The following is a 12,699-nucleotide window of genomic DNA, read 5'->3' on the forward strand; positions in this document are numbered from 1 at the left end:
TCTGTGTTTCAGTTTGTGCTTATTGGCTCTGGTCCACTGAAAAGAGCCTGGCTGTGTTCTCTTTGCACCCTTCAAGGATTTATACACATAGACGAGATTCCCCTGAGCCTTCTCTTCTCCGGGCTGAGCAGTCCCAGCTCTCTCAGCCTTTCATCATAGGAGAGAGGCTCCAGTTCCTCAATCATTTTTGTGGCCCTTCGTTGGACTCTCTCCAGCAGTTCCACTCTGTCCAATTTGGCAAGTTAAAGGTATATAGAAAAGATCTGTTAGAAATGTGCTATTCATGCCTTTGATGTGACAGTGAAACATAATAGTACAAATCAAAGGTAAATAGAAATATTTGAGCAGATGTAAATGCAGTAATACTTGCTTCTCTGCACATTGAAATCAGGAAATGAACAATTAAACATTCTTTCTTCTGAATAATAGCCATGATCTGACCTCTCCACATTTTTATATTCCCTCATTTACCAGCAACTACAAGATACTATAATCCACAGAAACGGTTTTTATTTAATATGTTTTGTGTCTTTTTTTAAATTTGGGGTTCTTTATTTCCTAGAAGTTAATATTTTCTTTTTTGTTAAGTGGTCTGAAGATTTAGGATGGGATGGAATTAAGTTAATTTTCAAAATACCTAGCTTTTTGGCAATTTGTCCATTGTAACAAAGCAATATGGTATTGTAAATGCTTTGGTGCCCACGTTTGATGCGTGTAGAGGAAATACCATAATTATTTCAGAAAATTATTCCTGAGTAATACAATACCATTGGTTGCACTAACTAAGCTAGTAAGTAAGTTCTTTTCTGCTATTATTACATTGCAGTTAAGATATCAAACAATTGTATGACTCTGGCAGACATTTATCTCCCAATTTAAACTTAGAACTGCATGGACCATTACTTAGGAAATTATAGTCTTTAGGTTTTACCCAAAGATTTTCTGGGGTAAATAGGCACATTTAACTTATTTTTATAAATTAATAAAATATGGTTTGTGGTTTTTTAAAAAATTTGCTGTCAGAGAAATACTCAATGTTTTGTTCCTTTTTCTCATAATATATTATTGAATTGATGTAGTCTTCAAAGTAGATTGAAATAGATGAGCTATCAAAATTCATAAATTGTTAAAAAATAATTTAATTTTAAAAGACCATTTGTAATTTAAGATGGCTTCAAGAGTGTAGTTAAAGTTTTGATACTTTTAAAATCTTTTTCACTTTCCACCTAAAAATAACAATGTTCGTCAAAGCTAAAAATGTTGCTTAAGTCTTTACTAATATGGACATAAAATCAATCTGTTGAATTTTTACTAGAGGTATTATCTGTATTAAAAAACTATCACCGAATAAAAAAAGTTAGCACAGTTGAAGTCCTAGGTTTGATCCTAGAAATGACCATGGTGTCATGACACACGCAACCAAGCAAATGATACCTTTGACAGCATTTGAACTTCTGTGGGTGTCTCAGTTCTCAGAAAGTTTCCTTATTAAGGGAAGTTCATGTATTTGTGACTCCCTCTAGTGGATACATTTCTCAACTATACACTAGAAAATGCTCTCCATATTAAAATCATCTGACATTAAAAATTGAGGGGTCTTTGTTTTCATGGTGAAGATCTGATTCCATTCTCCTGGATAGTCAGAATGTGGTTTTGTACACATCTCCACTCATTATCGCTCATTTTGCAATATATTTTTTTAAAGATTTTTTTCATAATGTGGTCGCTGGTAATCATATCTATTTATATATGCAACTAATGTTTATACATTAGCAGAGGGAACATCCCTTTTTTCCTGTGCTACAAACCTCTTCTGTTTCCCAGACTCATTTTCATTACTATATTCCTGAAATGTTTACAGTTCACCTTAGTTATTATTTAATTTTATTTCAGGTACCACCAAAGTAAATCTTGTGAAGATCCCTTCAACTGCTTCCAGTCCTCGAGACACTGCTCTGGCAGCTGTTATATGCAGTGCACTTGCCACAGTGCTCTTAGCTCTTCTTATTCTTTGTGTTATCTACTGTAAGAGGCAGTTTATGGAGAAGAAACCAAGCTGTGAGTCTTCAATTGTTACTGTTTCTTTGTAATATTTATATAATGGTATTAGTTTGGCAGATCTCTCTGTAGATAAATAAATGAAACATCTACAGCATTCAAGCAAGTTTAGTGTTGAGATGAACAAGCTAGCAGAAGCCCAAGACCCCATACAGGGTTGCCAGCTCAGTGTGGATGTTCCAGCTTCCACTGAGAAAATGCTGTGCAGATGCCCAGAAATAGTCCAATGGCATTAATTCTGAGCGGTGCCCTGTTAGATGCTGCACAGATATATTTGGACCATTTGAGTTCCAAGCTGGGACGTCATTATAGAGTTGCAACGCCAATTTGGAAATACCAGCTTCGAGGATCTGTGCATCACATACTATTATGAAACACCGATTAGCTCATCAAGGTAATGAATGTGGTAGTGTAGATAGAAGATTTGTCATTAACAATTTTGGGTTTATGAGCATATTCAAGACAAATTAAATGCCTAAGCCAGTTAGATTTGTAAATTTTAAAGAAAATCCATAACACTTCATTGGTGTAATTCCATTTGTTTATAATAAACATTTTTTACCCCTTAATTTAAATTAAGGAAAAGTCAAAAGGACTCTAGTTCCCATTTACAATTGTAAAGAACTTTTATTAAAATATGTTTATAGCATCTAATGGACCCTGGATGTGAAACAAGAATAATATCTAGGAAGAATTTACGTTATCACATATGTTACAGCACAAGCAAAAATAAAAAGATTGAATCATTGAAAGAGTTGTTCCTCACCTGGAAGATGCTTTAGAATGTAAGTTTTGAGAAATTCAGACATAGTGAATTCAAACCTCAGTTAGTGACGTTTAGTAAGTCATTTGCCTTGGCCTACAATTATAAAGATTAAAGGAAGTCTGCTGTTAATGTAAAGCTCTTTAAGATAATATAAACAAAATCCCAGTGGCTGAAAGCTGAATGTGGAAAATTTCAGGTGGGAATCACTGAGAATCGTTAAACACTGAGAGAATATAACAGTGAATAAGATATACTCTCAAATCATAAAAATAAGAGCAGATGTCTTCCTAGAAGAGGCTGTAGTTGAACCAGCTGTTCTAGGGTTTGTTGCAAAATCTGTGGTTTGCATTATATGAAACCACATGATCATTGTGGATCCTTCAGTTGGAAAATTTATGGAAATACTGTATAGTATGACATTTAAGCATTCTCTGAAGATAGGAGGCTCTGAACAGGAAAAAGAGTATAATTTACTAATACATATTTTTATTCATTTTGTCCAAAGGGTCTCTGAGATCACAAGACATTCACTACAATGGCTCTGAATTGTCATGTTTTGATAGACCACGGCTAAATGAATATGACCACAGAACACGTTGCCAGTGCCAGAGAAGCACATCACAGACATGTGGTATGTTAGTCTACTAAAAGGTGACTTCATGGCATGATGAACATTTATCTAACGTTTATCTTAACATTTGAGTTGTGACATTTAATTGTAACTACAAAGCTAACATTGTCAAACTACCCTTTGTCCCAGGCTAATTTCTCAACAAGCAGATAGAATTTCTAAGTAGCTGTTTGGTTATGATTTTTTTTCCTGTTTTCATTCCAATGACCCTTCACTTAAAAAAAAAAATCTTTAAATGTCTACCTCATTTTTTTCTGATAAAAATAGCACTGCACCTGGCTTTGAGACTTAAATTAGTGTGAAGGATTTACCAGACAGTATCTAAGAATGTGATGTAAATGCTAAAGGACATTAACAACCTGAACAATTCAAATCATTGGGATTTTGTGAAGTCATGTCAGAACAGATGCATTTATGACGTTAACAAATATGTAATTTAACACAAGCACACAGGCTTAAATATCAGCCTTAACTCAGAAGGGGGTACTTCCTCTCATGCATATCTAATTGAAAAGCAAATTAATTTAAAAAGTAGATACTCATGACTGGCATCTATATTACTCCTGGAGGAAGGGCTTGGCTTTTATAAGTAAAACTTCAATTTTCAAGTAATAAATTAAAGAACCCATTTTTTGCAGTAAGAAATCTCTTTCCTTAACCCGTATATTATGATGTATCTGGCAAATAATACTCAAATTTGAAAGAGTATGGAGACTAAGTTTATACAGAGTTTTAACACTTTAAACATTATTAAATTATTTTTCATTCCTTAGGACCAGTTCACTTGATTCCATCACTGTGCTGTGATGAAACCTGTAGCTTGGAGCACAGCAGTCACAGTTGTGCATTCCACTCACAGACTACACTTAATGAAAGGTAACTTAGTTTTATACATGTCTATTAGACATTAAATTTTTTTTATGCAGTCAAATTAATATTTGTACAGGTACAATAGCTTTTTGGAGCGGAATTAAGGATTTTGATGAACTGTATCCATATCCTCCCATTTTGTGCAAAACCAAGTTTATGGTGAAAAATTGATTTTAAGTATCATTTAATAAATGCTGACTTGATATATCAGTTTCTCTGACGAAGAAGTGACTGACTTCTCTTCCAAGCAGATAGTCTTCCTCTTACTCTATGATACCTAAGAGGTACCTAAGGTACCTAAGTGACCCCCTCTGCTGCTATGGGTTAGCAAGGTACTGCATAAACCTGTGAATGTGGGGGGGTTAAGGTACAGTTTAGAAGTGTCATGAAGATTTTCTTTTTTAGAAACTCCTAATGTCAATGAGATTTGAAATATCTAGTATTACTGAATTTCTACCAGATTGGAACCATTCTTTACTCCTGATCATCTGAATATAAATACAGTAGTAGAGTGGTCATTTCTACAGCAGTGCCATGAGCTAAATATATAAAATTTATGGTGTCTTTCAGTGTTTCCTGGTTACAGATTTTAACACAGGATGTATTTATTTCTTTTAGCTAGAATCATTTTCCATATAAGGTTTAAATTGGTCTCCAGCTGTTTTGTTCTTATGGCCAAATGTAGCTAAAAATGTAGAGGCGGCTTCTTCATAGGTATTGTTTATGCAAGACGACTTAGTGACCTAAGTACGAGATACAAAATACCTAAATGTTCTATAACAACTTGTTTAAATACCAGCAAGCTTGAGTCATCCTTTTATACCACCAAGGCGGACAAATTGAGAGTTGTGTACTTTGTGGGGATCTTTTGGTTTAGGCTTTAAAAATAAATGTCATATCCATGCTATGTGGACATCAAAGATCCCATGGTTCCTTCCAGTAGAAATGGAATTTGCTCCAATTTCCTTTGCCAAAATAATGTATTTCCTTCAATTGTGGTGCTATGTCCTGACTTTTGGCCTCATCTATAAAAATGCTTTGTGTGTATATCAAAGCTATTAAAGCATCATGTTTTGGAAATGAGTAAGGCTACTTAAAACTGGTTATAGGCAATGTTAACGTGGGATGAGTTCTGTCACACAATTTATTACTGTATATCAAACTTAGTATAGCCTTTACAGTTTTATAAATCTGTAGACAGTTTTTGGAAATAAAACATATTAGTATATCTTTTTCATTTTGTTAATACTTACTTTGGTATACTATTGTAAAAAACATTACTGGGCTTTCAACAGAGATAGGCATGTGTAGTGCACTCAGACGTGTCAGTGTCATCATGCACCTTAAATACGCTTGAGACAGATAATACTGAGTTTCTGCTTCCACTTTCTTCCATTTTCTATAAAATAGAAATAATCCTTGTGAGAGTTAAAAACCCTTGCCCTTCATTAATATTCTGTCCTTTCCACGTGAAAGAGTATAGGAGAAAAACTTTTTTTTTTCACGTTTTGAAGGCTAGTCAGAAGAAACTGGAAAATCTAAAGTGAATGTATGTTCAGTATGCAATCGTGCAGCTAGGAGGAGTTTCAAGCAGTGTTGTTGTCTATTCCCTTCTCCCACTGAATCCACTACTTCTGCTAGATATACGTCTAGCCTGTTGTTTTGGGGAAAAAAAACCTAGTGCTGGAGATTCCCCAGTCTTTCCAAACATATTTCTCGCTGCAACTTCAGCTTGTTATATCTTGTCTTAACACACGCACGCACACACACACATATTGTGCATGCATTGAGAGCAAATAAATTCCTTCCTCTTTGAAGCAGTCATTGTATCCAAACAGTACTATAGTATTTTTTATCATATTTCTGTTCTTTAGACTATAAACAACGCCAACTGTCGTTTATGTTTTCTAAAACCCTGAATTCACAGTGTGAAGGGATCTAGGCATCCTCTTTACCTTTAGTAGTGTTCTCCAGAGCTTTCCTCATTTCCAGATGAGGAATATACTGTATTACTTTTAAAAAAAAATTGTTTGTACAGGATGCCTCTAGAGTATTAGCTTAATATAACCCTGTTAAACCTTCTTGAAATACCTGTAATTATTAATGACAATAGTTACAATACTGATAATATTTTTCTGGAATGCTTTTGGAACCATGTATCCTTTTATCCTTTTGCAGGGCTTCTGATTCTGTTGGAGAAATGATTCCTACCTTCCTTGGTTCTCTTTCACACTCTACCTGTGGAGACATTTCAGATGCTTGGCCTCTTATGCAAAACTCAGCTTGTTGTGACAGCATTTCTTTCTGTGAATCATATTCAGAACTGGCTGGAGGATCTGCAAAATCCTGCAGTCCTGAGACTGAAAATGCAGCCTCTGTTGAGTCGGATAATAACCAGGATCTAAGTGAAGTACTTATTTCAGCTAAGTCTCTTGATGGAGACATTGCAAAGTCCTTTGAAATCTCCAAACATAGAACATGCATAGAAGTTTCATCACTTCAGAACTCAGTGGCTGCTGAAACCCAGCCAAAGTCAAAGCGTAATGGAACAGCAAATGACTCTACAGACTGATAAAGAGGTAAGAAACATAACTACGAAGGAGTGAGAATGAGTACCCAAGGCACGTAGAGCTAGCTAAAAAAAGAATTGTAAAACATTGTAGCGTTGTGTTTTTCCATAGGCTACACCTAGCTATTGCTGAAAAAAATTAAAACTCTGTAAGAGGTCCACATTTTTAAATTGTTGACTGAATTTGAAAGGTGTACTTACTCAAACTGTAATGTTGAGATAACGTGAACCAGAATACGGGGGTAAGTCTGTATACCAGTCAGCTTTTATCAGTTTGGTTTTTTCCATTAAATTTCAGGGGAAAAGAAGTTTTAATGGCCTTATGACCAAACTATTATGTGAGGCTAGTCCTTGTTTCTGAGGGAAGAATTGAGGGGACTTATCTTTGCTCGTTGTAAACAAAGCGTGGAAGACATGCAAGTGTTCATCAAAAAATACTTATAAAGCTGTCTCTGCGAAGTTACTACAGCAGTAGCAGAAACAGAAGAGAGAATCTCAAATGCTTTTTAATGCCATTCATATTCCCATGTCATCAGATAAAACATTCCGTAAGTTTGTCCATAAAATATAATTTAATCTATAAAATCTCAGTGTTCTAATTTGCAGAGAAAATGCAGGTCTGAGGTCAAAATGAGAAGAGGTGATAATCATCTCTATCACATAAAAATGTAACCATCACAAAAAGTCACTCTGCCACTGCTTGATCATTATGTCTTATTTAATATTAGCTGTGCTCTGTATTTTTAAAATGGCATTTTCTACTATTGGAAGTAACTTGGAGCAACAAGTAGCTTGTCTGTGAAAGGATCCCAAAGGCACATGGACTGGTGTTGTTACTCAATGGTTATGCAGGCTGTGGCTGGAAAGCTGAAATAGCCTCCTCTGCATGTACACAGAGGCAGTAACAGAAGCAGTTGCCACTAATATTAATGATCCACCAAACTTAATTAAGAAAATTATGCTATCTGTAATTATGAAAATTTTGGATCATCTGCAGAAATAAAACTGCCTTCCTTTGATCCTCTGCCATTTGGTTTACATGCCACTTTCATATTGTTCTTAAATAAGAAGTAGAAAGTAATTAGTATTTAACAAAAAAATATGCATATTCTGAAAACATGTAAGTGCAATAGTTAATTCTTTGTAAATCAAGCCATAATTCTTTAGGTGACGTTTTTAAGAGGAGGAAAGGGAGGTAAACAGACTGCTAAGTCAAGAATTTTTTTGTCATTGACTTAAATGGAACTCGTATATGACCCTGAAAATCTACTGCTGTCACTAAAAATTTCAACCTTGTCTAGGTCACACATTTTTCTCAATATTTTTTACAATATATAATTTTGTCTGTAGCACTGGAAGATGAATAGTCATTAATGTCTGGCACTAACTCCCAGAGGTCAGTACTGGGTCCAGTCCTGTTCAGTATATTCATCAATGACCTGGATGAAGGGATAGAGTGCACCCTCAGCAAGTTTGCTGTGTCAAGAAGAGTGTGGCCAGCAGGTGGAGGGAGGTCATCCTCCCCCTCTACTCTGCCTTGGTGAGGCCGCACCTGGAGTACTGTGTCCACTTCTGGGCTCCCCGGTTCAAGAAGGACAGGGAACTGCTGGAGAGGGTGCAGCAAAGGGCTACAAAGATGATTAGGGGACTCAAACACCTCTCTTATGAAGAAAGACTGAGGGATTTGGGTCTCTTCAGTCTGGAACAAAGACGGCTGAGGGCAGACCTTATCAACACTTATGAATACTTAAAGGGTGGGTGTCAGGAGGATGGGGCCAGGATCTTTTCAGTGGTGCCCGGGGACAGGACAAGAGGCAATGGGCACAAACTCAAACATAGGAAGTTCCACCTAAACATGAGGAGGAACTTCTTTACCCTGAGGGTGGCAGAGCACTGGCACAGGCTGCCCAGAGAGGTGGTGGAGTCTCCAACTCTGGAGACACTCAAAACCCGCCTGGACGCGTTCCTGTGCAACCTGCTCTGGGTGACCCTGCTCTGGCAGGAGGGTTGGACTAGATGATCTCGAGGCCCCTTCCAACCCCGACCATTCTGTGATTCTGTGTAACTGCCCACATGTCAGATAGCACTTAGCATAGTTTCATTTTGATATATGATAATACCATTAGGTGATAGTTCTCTAGGTATATATAGAAAGGGACAACAACATGGCTGTGACTGCAAATCTTGATGCTGCTAGTTCCTAGTTTTCTGCGGTTATCAATGGAACTGAAATGCTCTCTCAATGTTTTAAGGGAATATATTTTCATACTAACAAGATTTTAAAAAATCAGAAATTCATTTGTGGGTTCTTCTGCCCACTAAACCAAGTATCAACTTAAGAGATAGGCGATTAATGTTATTCAGAGGTTTTCTAGGTGAAAGGAACCACAGAATTTCAAAATATTGCTATAAAAATTAACTTTTCACCATATTTGTTATAATATATAAATTGTAAATTTTATTACTGATTCATATGTATGTGTATAAATCTTCTCTGACATTTCAAAATCCTATATTTGATGGGTTTGTATTTTTATGTATTACTGTTGAGATTTGTGTATAATTCTGAATAAGCAAGATTGTTTGGGTGGGTTAGGTTTTTCTTCTTTTTTTTCTTTAATAGACTTTACTGATTCATTTTGTACAATTTCTCCGTATTCATACTCTACACTGCATCATTATATATGCATCTCTGATGGAGAAATTTAAGCAGCATTTGAGGGTCAGGATGAGGAATAGGCTTACCTGAGATGTATTTTCAGGCTTAACTCTCACCAACTGTACAACTCCGGAATTATTTCATCTCAGTCTACCTCATTTTCTCCAATTTGCCCTTCATCTTTCTTGTCTTTTTGAAATATTTGGAGGGAAGTATGGTCTTTTAGTACATGTGGATGCATTACTACTATATGGGCCATACTTTAATTACACTGAATGTACTAATGGGCTGTGCTTTTATTATATTGCAAAATAAATAATAACATAATAAAATCAGAAGATGGCATATTTTTATTTCTGTGCACATAAATGTAAGGTTTTTAATAGGTATTTTAATACGGGTACAGTTGTCAGGTTTAGGTGAATTTTTACAGCAAGCAGTAAGTATAGCTGTGTTTTTTTAGTGTTTAGTCAAGTACAGAAGTAGGTTTTTTATAAAAAACCTTATAGAAGGTTTTTTATGAGTTTATGTAACCACTGTTCTATCGCTTTCTTTTAGGAAGCCAAGCTATTTCTCTCAGCGCTGAAGCTGAATGCTTCCCTAATGCTCCTCTGCTCATTCTCATCAAACATAGTCTACTCTTCAATGTTGCATGGTTTCAAAATCAGCTGGAAAAAAATGGGATCATTTCACACCTCCTGAGCAGTTGCATCTGAGCCACAACAGCTGTGAAGTGAAACTTCAAGGAGCATCCTGGGAGAACCGTGAAAGTGGATTTATGACCTTTTGCATCTCTTTTTTAAAAAGAACCTTCTATTCCTTCAGCTTCCCAAAAAGTCTAATAGAGTGAGTTTAAAAGTAGGTGTAAATACAGTGAGAAATATGAATACTTCAGTGTATTTAGGGTGGGTATCTTAAATATGGCTACAGATGATAGAAGGCGCGGGACAAGACTTTGCCAGTTATTCTGCTTGCAGATTTGTGCATGCATTAGGATTTTTTTGGCTGGTTCTAGTTTTAACTCAGTTTCCTGCTGTTGAAGGACTTAAACATTTCTATTTATGCAAGGGTCATCTATTGATAAACCGAAGCTTTTATTATATATTACAACAATATAGTCAATAAGCTAGTTTGGGGAGTTAAAGAATTTGCATGTTACAATATATATGGTTGAAGTCCCCTCCATCCAAGTATTACATTTGTGGGAGGGGGCATTGTTTTGTTAAATATAGCAGGAGATTAGCTTTAAATTAGATTTAGTTTAATGAAAGTCAGACGTATAGATAGGGATGTTATGTTTAATTGGTAGTCTCAGTATTGGAATACAGCACTTGTTGTTATAGCGTGTAATTTTTGGATGTTGAAATAAATGTAATCAACGGTCACATCAAAATGCCAAACTATGGCAGGTGTGCCATGAAAGTATTCATACAATGAGACTATTACTAATATTTTTTAGTAACTCATTATCTTTAACAGTCAAGCTTCATGGTGACCTAAGTTGTTCATTTAGCAGGCCTGTTCATTCATGTCACTCTGTCCTTCTCCCTGTAGTATTATGTAAATTCAATTTTTCCACACAAAATATAAAAATTAACTCATAACATTTTTTTATGAAAATACCTCTGAATTGAATCCTCAAAGTAAATTATCAACTCTCTGCCCCCATTGCTGTTCTTTAAGATTTTTTTGACTGCAGTTTGTTGTACCACATCCCGTAATACCATTTATTCTGCAGCCATTTTTATCCCTAAAATAGTTTTCACTTCTGTGAGTAATCGCAGTAACCCCTACTGATTCATTACCTTCAACAGGCTCAAACCTGTCAGTGATGAACTCTAGCAACTATTCTTTAAAGTACCCAATGTGCCTTGACAAAAGCAAAGCAATCAGCAAAACCAATGCAAATTTGCAATAAATGTTACTCATCTTTCCACACGTGGTTTGTGTGGCAATGGAAATGTTGAGACAGTATTCCTATTCCATAAGGGAAAACGACTTCTGCTTTGAAGCACCCAGTAGAAGGTTGAACCTGCACAAGAATAGCTAAAGCCAGTGTAGGCAGCCAAGGCAGTAAGATGCTTCAGCTAAAACCAGTGAGATTATTCGTGTGTGCAAAAATCATGAATAACAGTTATCAAATTCAAACCAAAGTAAGTGAAGAAATTACGTAGGTGTCATTTTTTTTTCAAAGTAAAGCCCACCATTTGGTCATTGACAGAGTAATAGGCAGTTATACAGGGAGTACAATTACTCAGCTAAATACTTTAAAGTATGTATTCAAATAAGAGTAGTTTTGAATAATTTCTTTGGATACTTTCATACATTTAAGTGACTGTTATTTTTCACTATGTGTGCATGAAGAGATGTGTGCTTCTTTGTATATACTTTGTAAATAGAAAAAATCCCATGTGCATTTCAATATATGGCAAGGTATTTTTAGAACATATGGAGATTTAACTTTTCACTAATAACAGTTCTTTAAAAAGAGCTACGTTCAAAAGTTTTGCCAGCATCTGCCACAGTAAGTATGTTTTCCCATTGGAATTTACACTTTGAATAATTGTTTTTGTCCGGCAACTCTAGAGAAAAATACTCATTTCTTTAAATGAGTGACAGATAGCTTGAGAGAAAATTGGGAGGAAAAAATGAAGAGTGCGCTCTTTAAATATATGTGTATATTGTGTATATACTTTTTTCCTTAATTTAACCAAATTGGTCTTTTTTATATTGCCTGTGGCAAGCAATGTTGTACATGCCAATAGAAAACATACACTACCACTGCATTTAGACTGCCCACGTATCATGTCTAGGGACTTATAGTGCTGTTTTAAATACTCCTTTAAGGAATGTAAATTAAAATCTTGTATAAATCATTTTGTAATACTTTTTCTACTTGTGAATAAAACGTTACATGAACCAGTCTTGGTTTCTTGATCTCAAATTAATAATAGCGTTCTGTACAAAGTTAGTGATCAATTCTTCTCTTATTTTTAGAATTCCATAATGGTTTAATTGTATTAAAATTATGGTATAATTTGGTACATCTTTGTCTTGAGATGCTTGCTGTTTAACGGTAGTGTCATTCTTCAAGCTGGACGACCTCGAAAATGCAGTAAGTTAACATCAGTCCTTAAAATCATAGC

The 12,699-nt window shown here is 35.4% G+C and overlaps 1 protein-coding gene across 4 annotated transcripts in view; it reads left to right on the forward strand.

Annotated features, from left to right (window-relative positions):
- TNFRSF19 (TNF receptor superfamily member 19) overlaps positions 1-12,464 on the forward strand; it is a 59,520-nt gene extending 47,056 nt beyond the window's left edge. For 3 of the 4 annotated variants that reach the window (XM_054216788.1, XM_054216551.1, XM_054216635.1), the window contains 5 exons: positions 1,894-2,058; positions 3,330-3,455; positions 4,229-4,331; positions 6,504-6,904; positions 10,112-12,463. In XM_054216788.1, the coding sequence (XP_054072763.1) occupies positions 1,894-2,058; positions 3,330-3,455; positions 4,229-4,331; positions 6,504-6,897 (788 nt within the window). In that variant the 3' untranslated portion in view covers positions 6,898-6,904; positions 10,112-12,463. Of the gene's footprint in view, positions 1-1,893; positions 2,059-3,329; positions 3,456-4,228; positions 4,332-6,503; positions 6,905-10,111 lie in introns of all 4 variants that reach the window. The other variant, XM_054216717.1, reaches the window with a different exon arrangement.
- Positions 12,465-12,699: the final 235 nt, after the last annotated feature.

The sequence above is a fragment of the Rissa tridactyla genome, chromosome 1 (assembly GCF_028500815.1).
Source record: "Rissa tridactyla isolate bRisTri1 chromosome 1, bRisTri1.patW.cur.20221130, whole genome shotgun sequence".
NCBI lineage: Eukaryota > Metazoa > Chordata > Aves > Charadriiformes > Laridae > Rissa > Rissa tridactyla.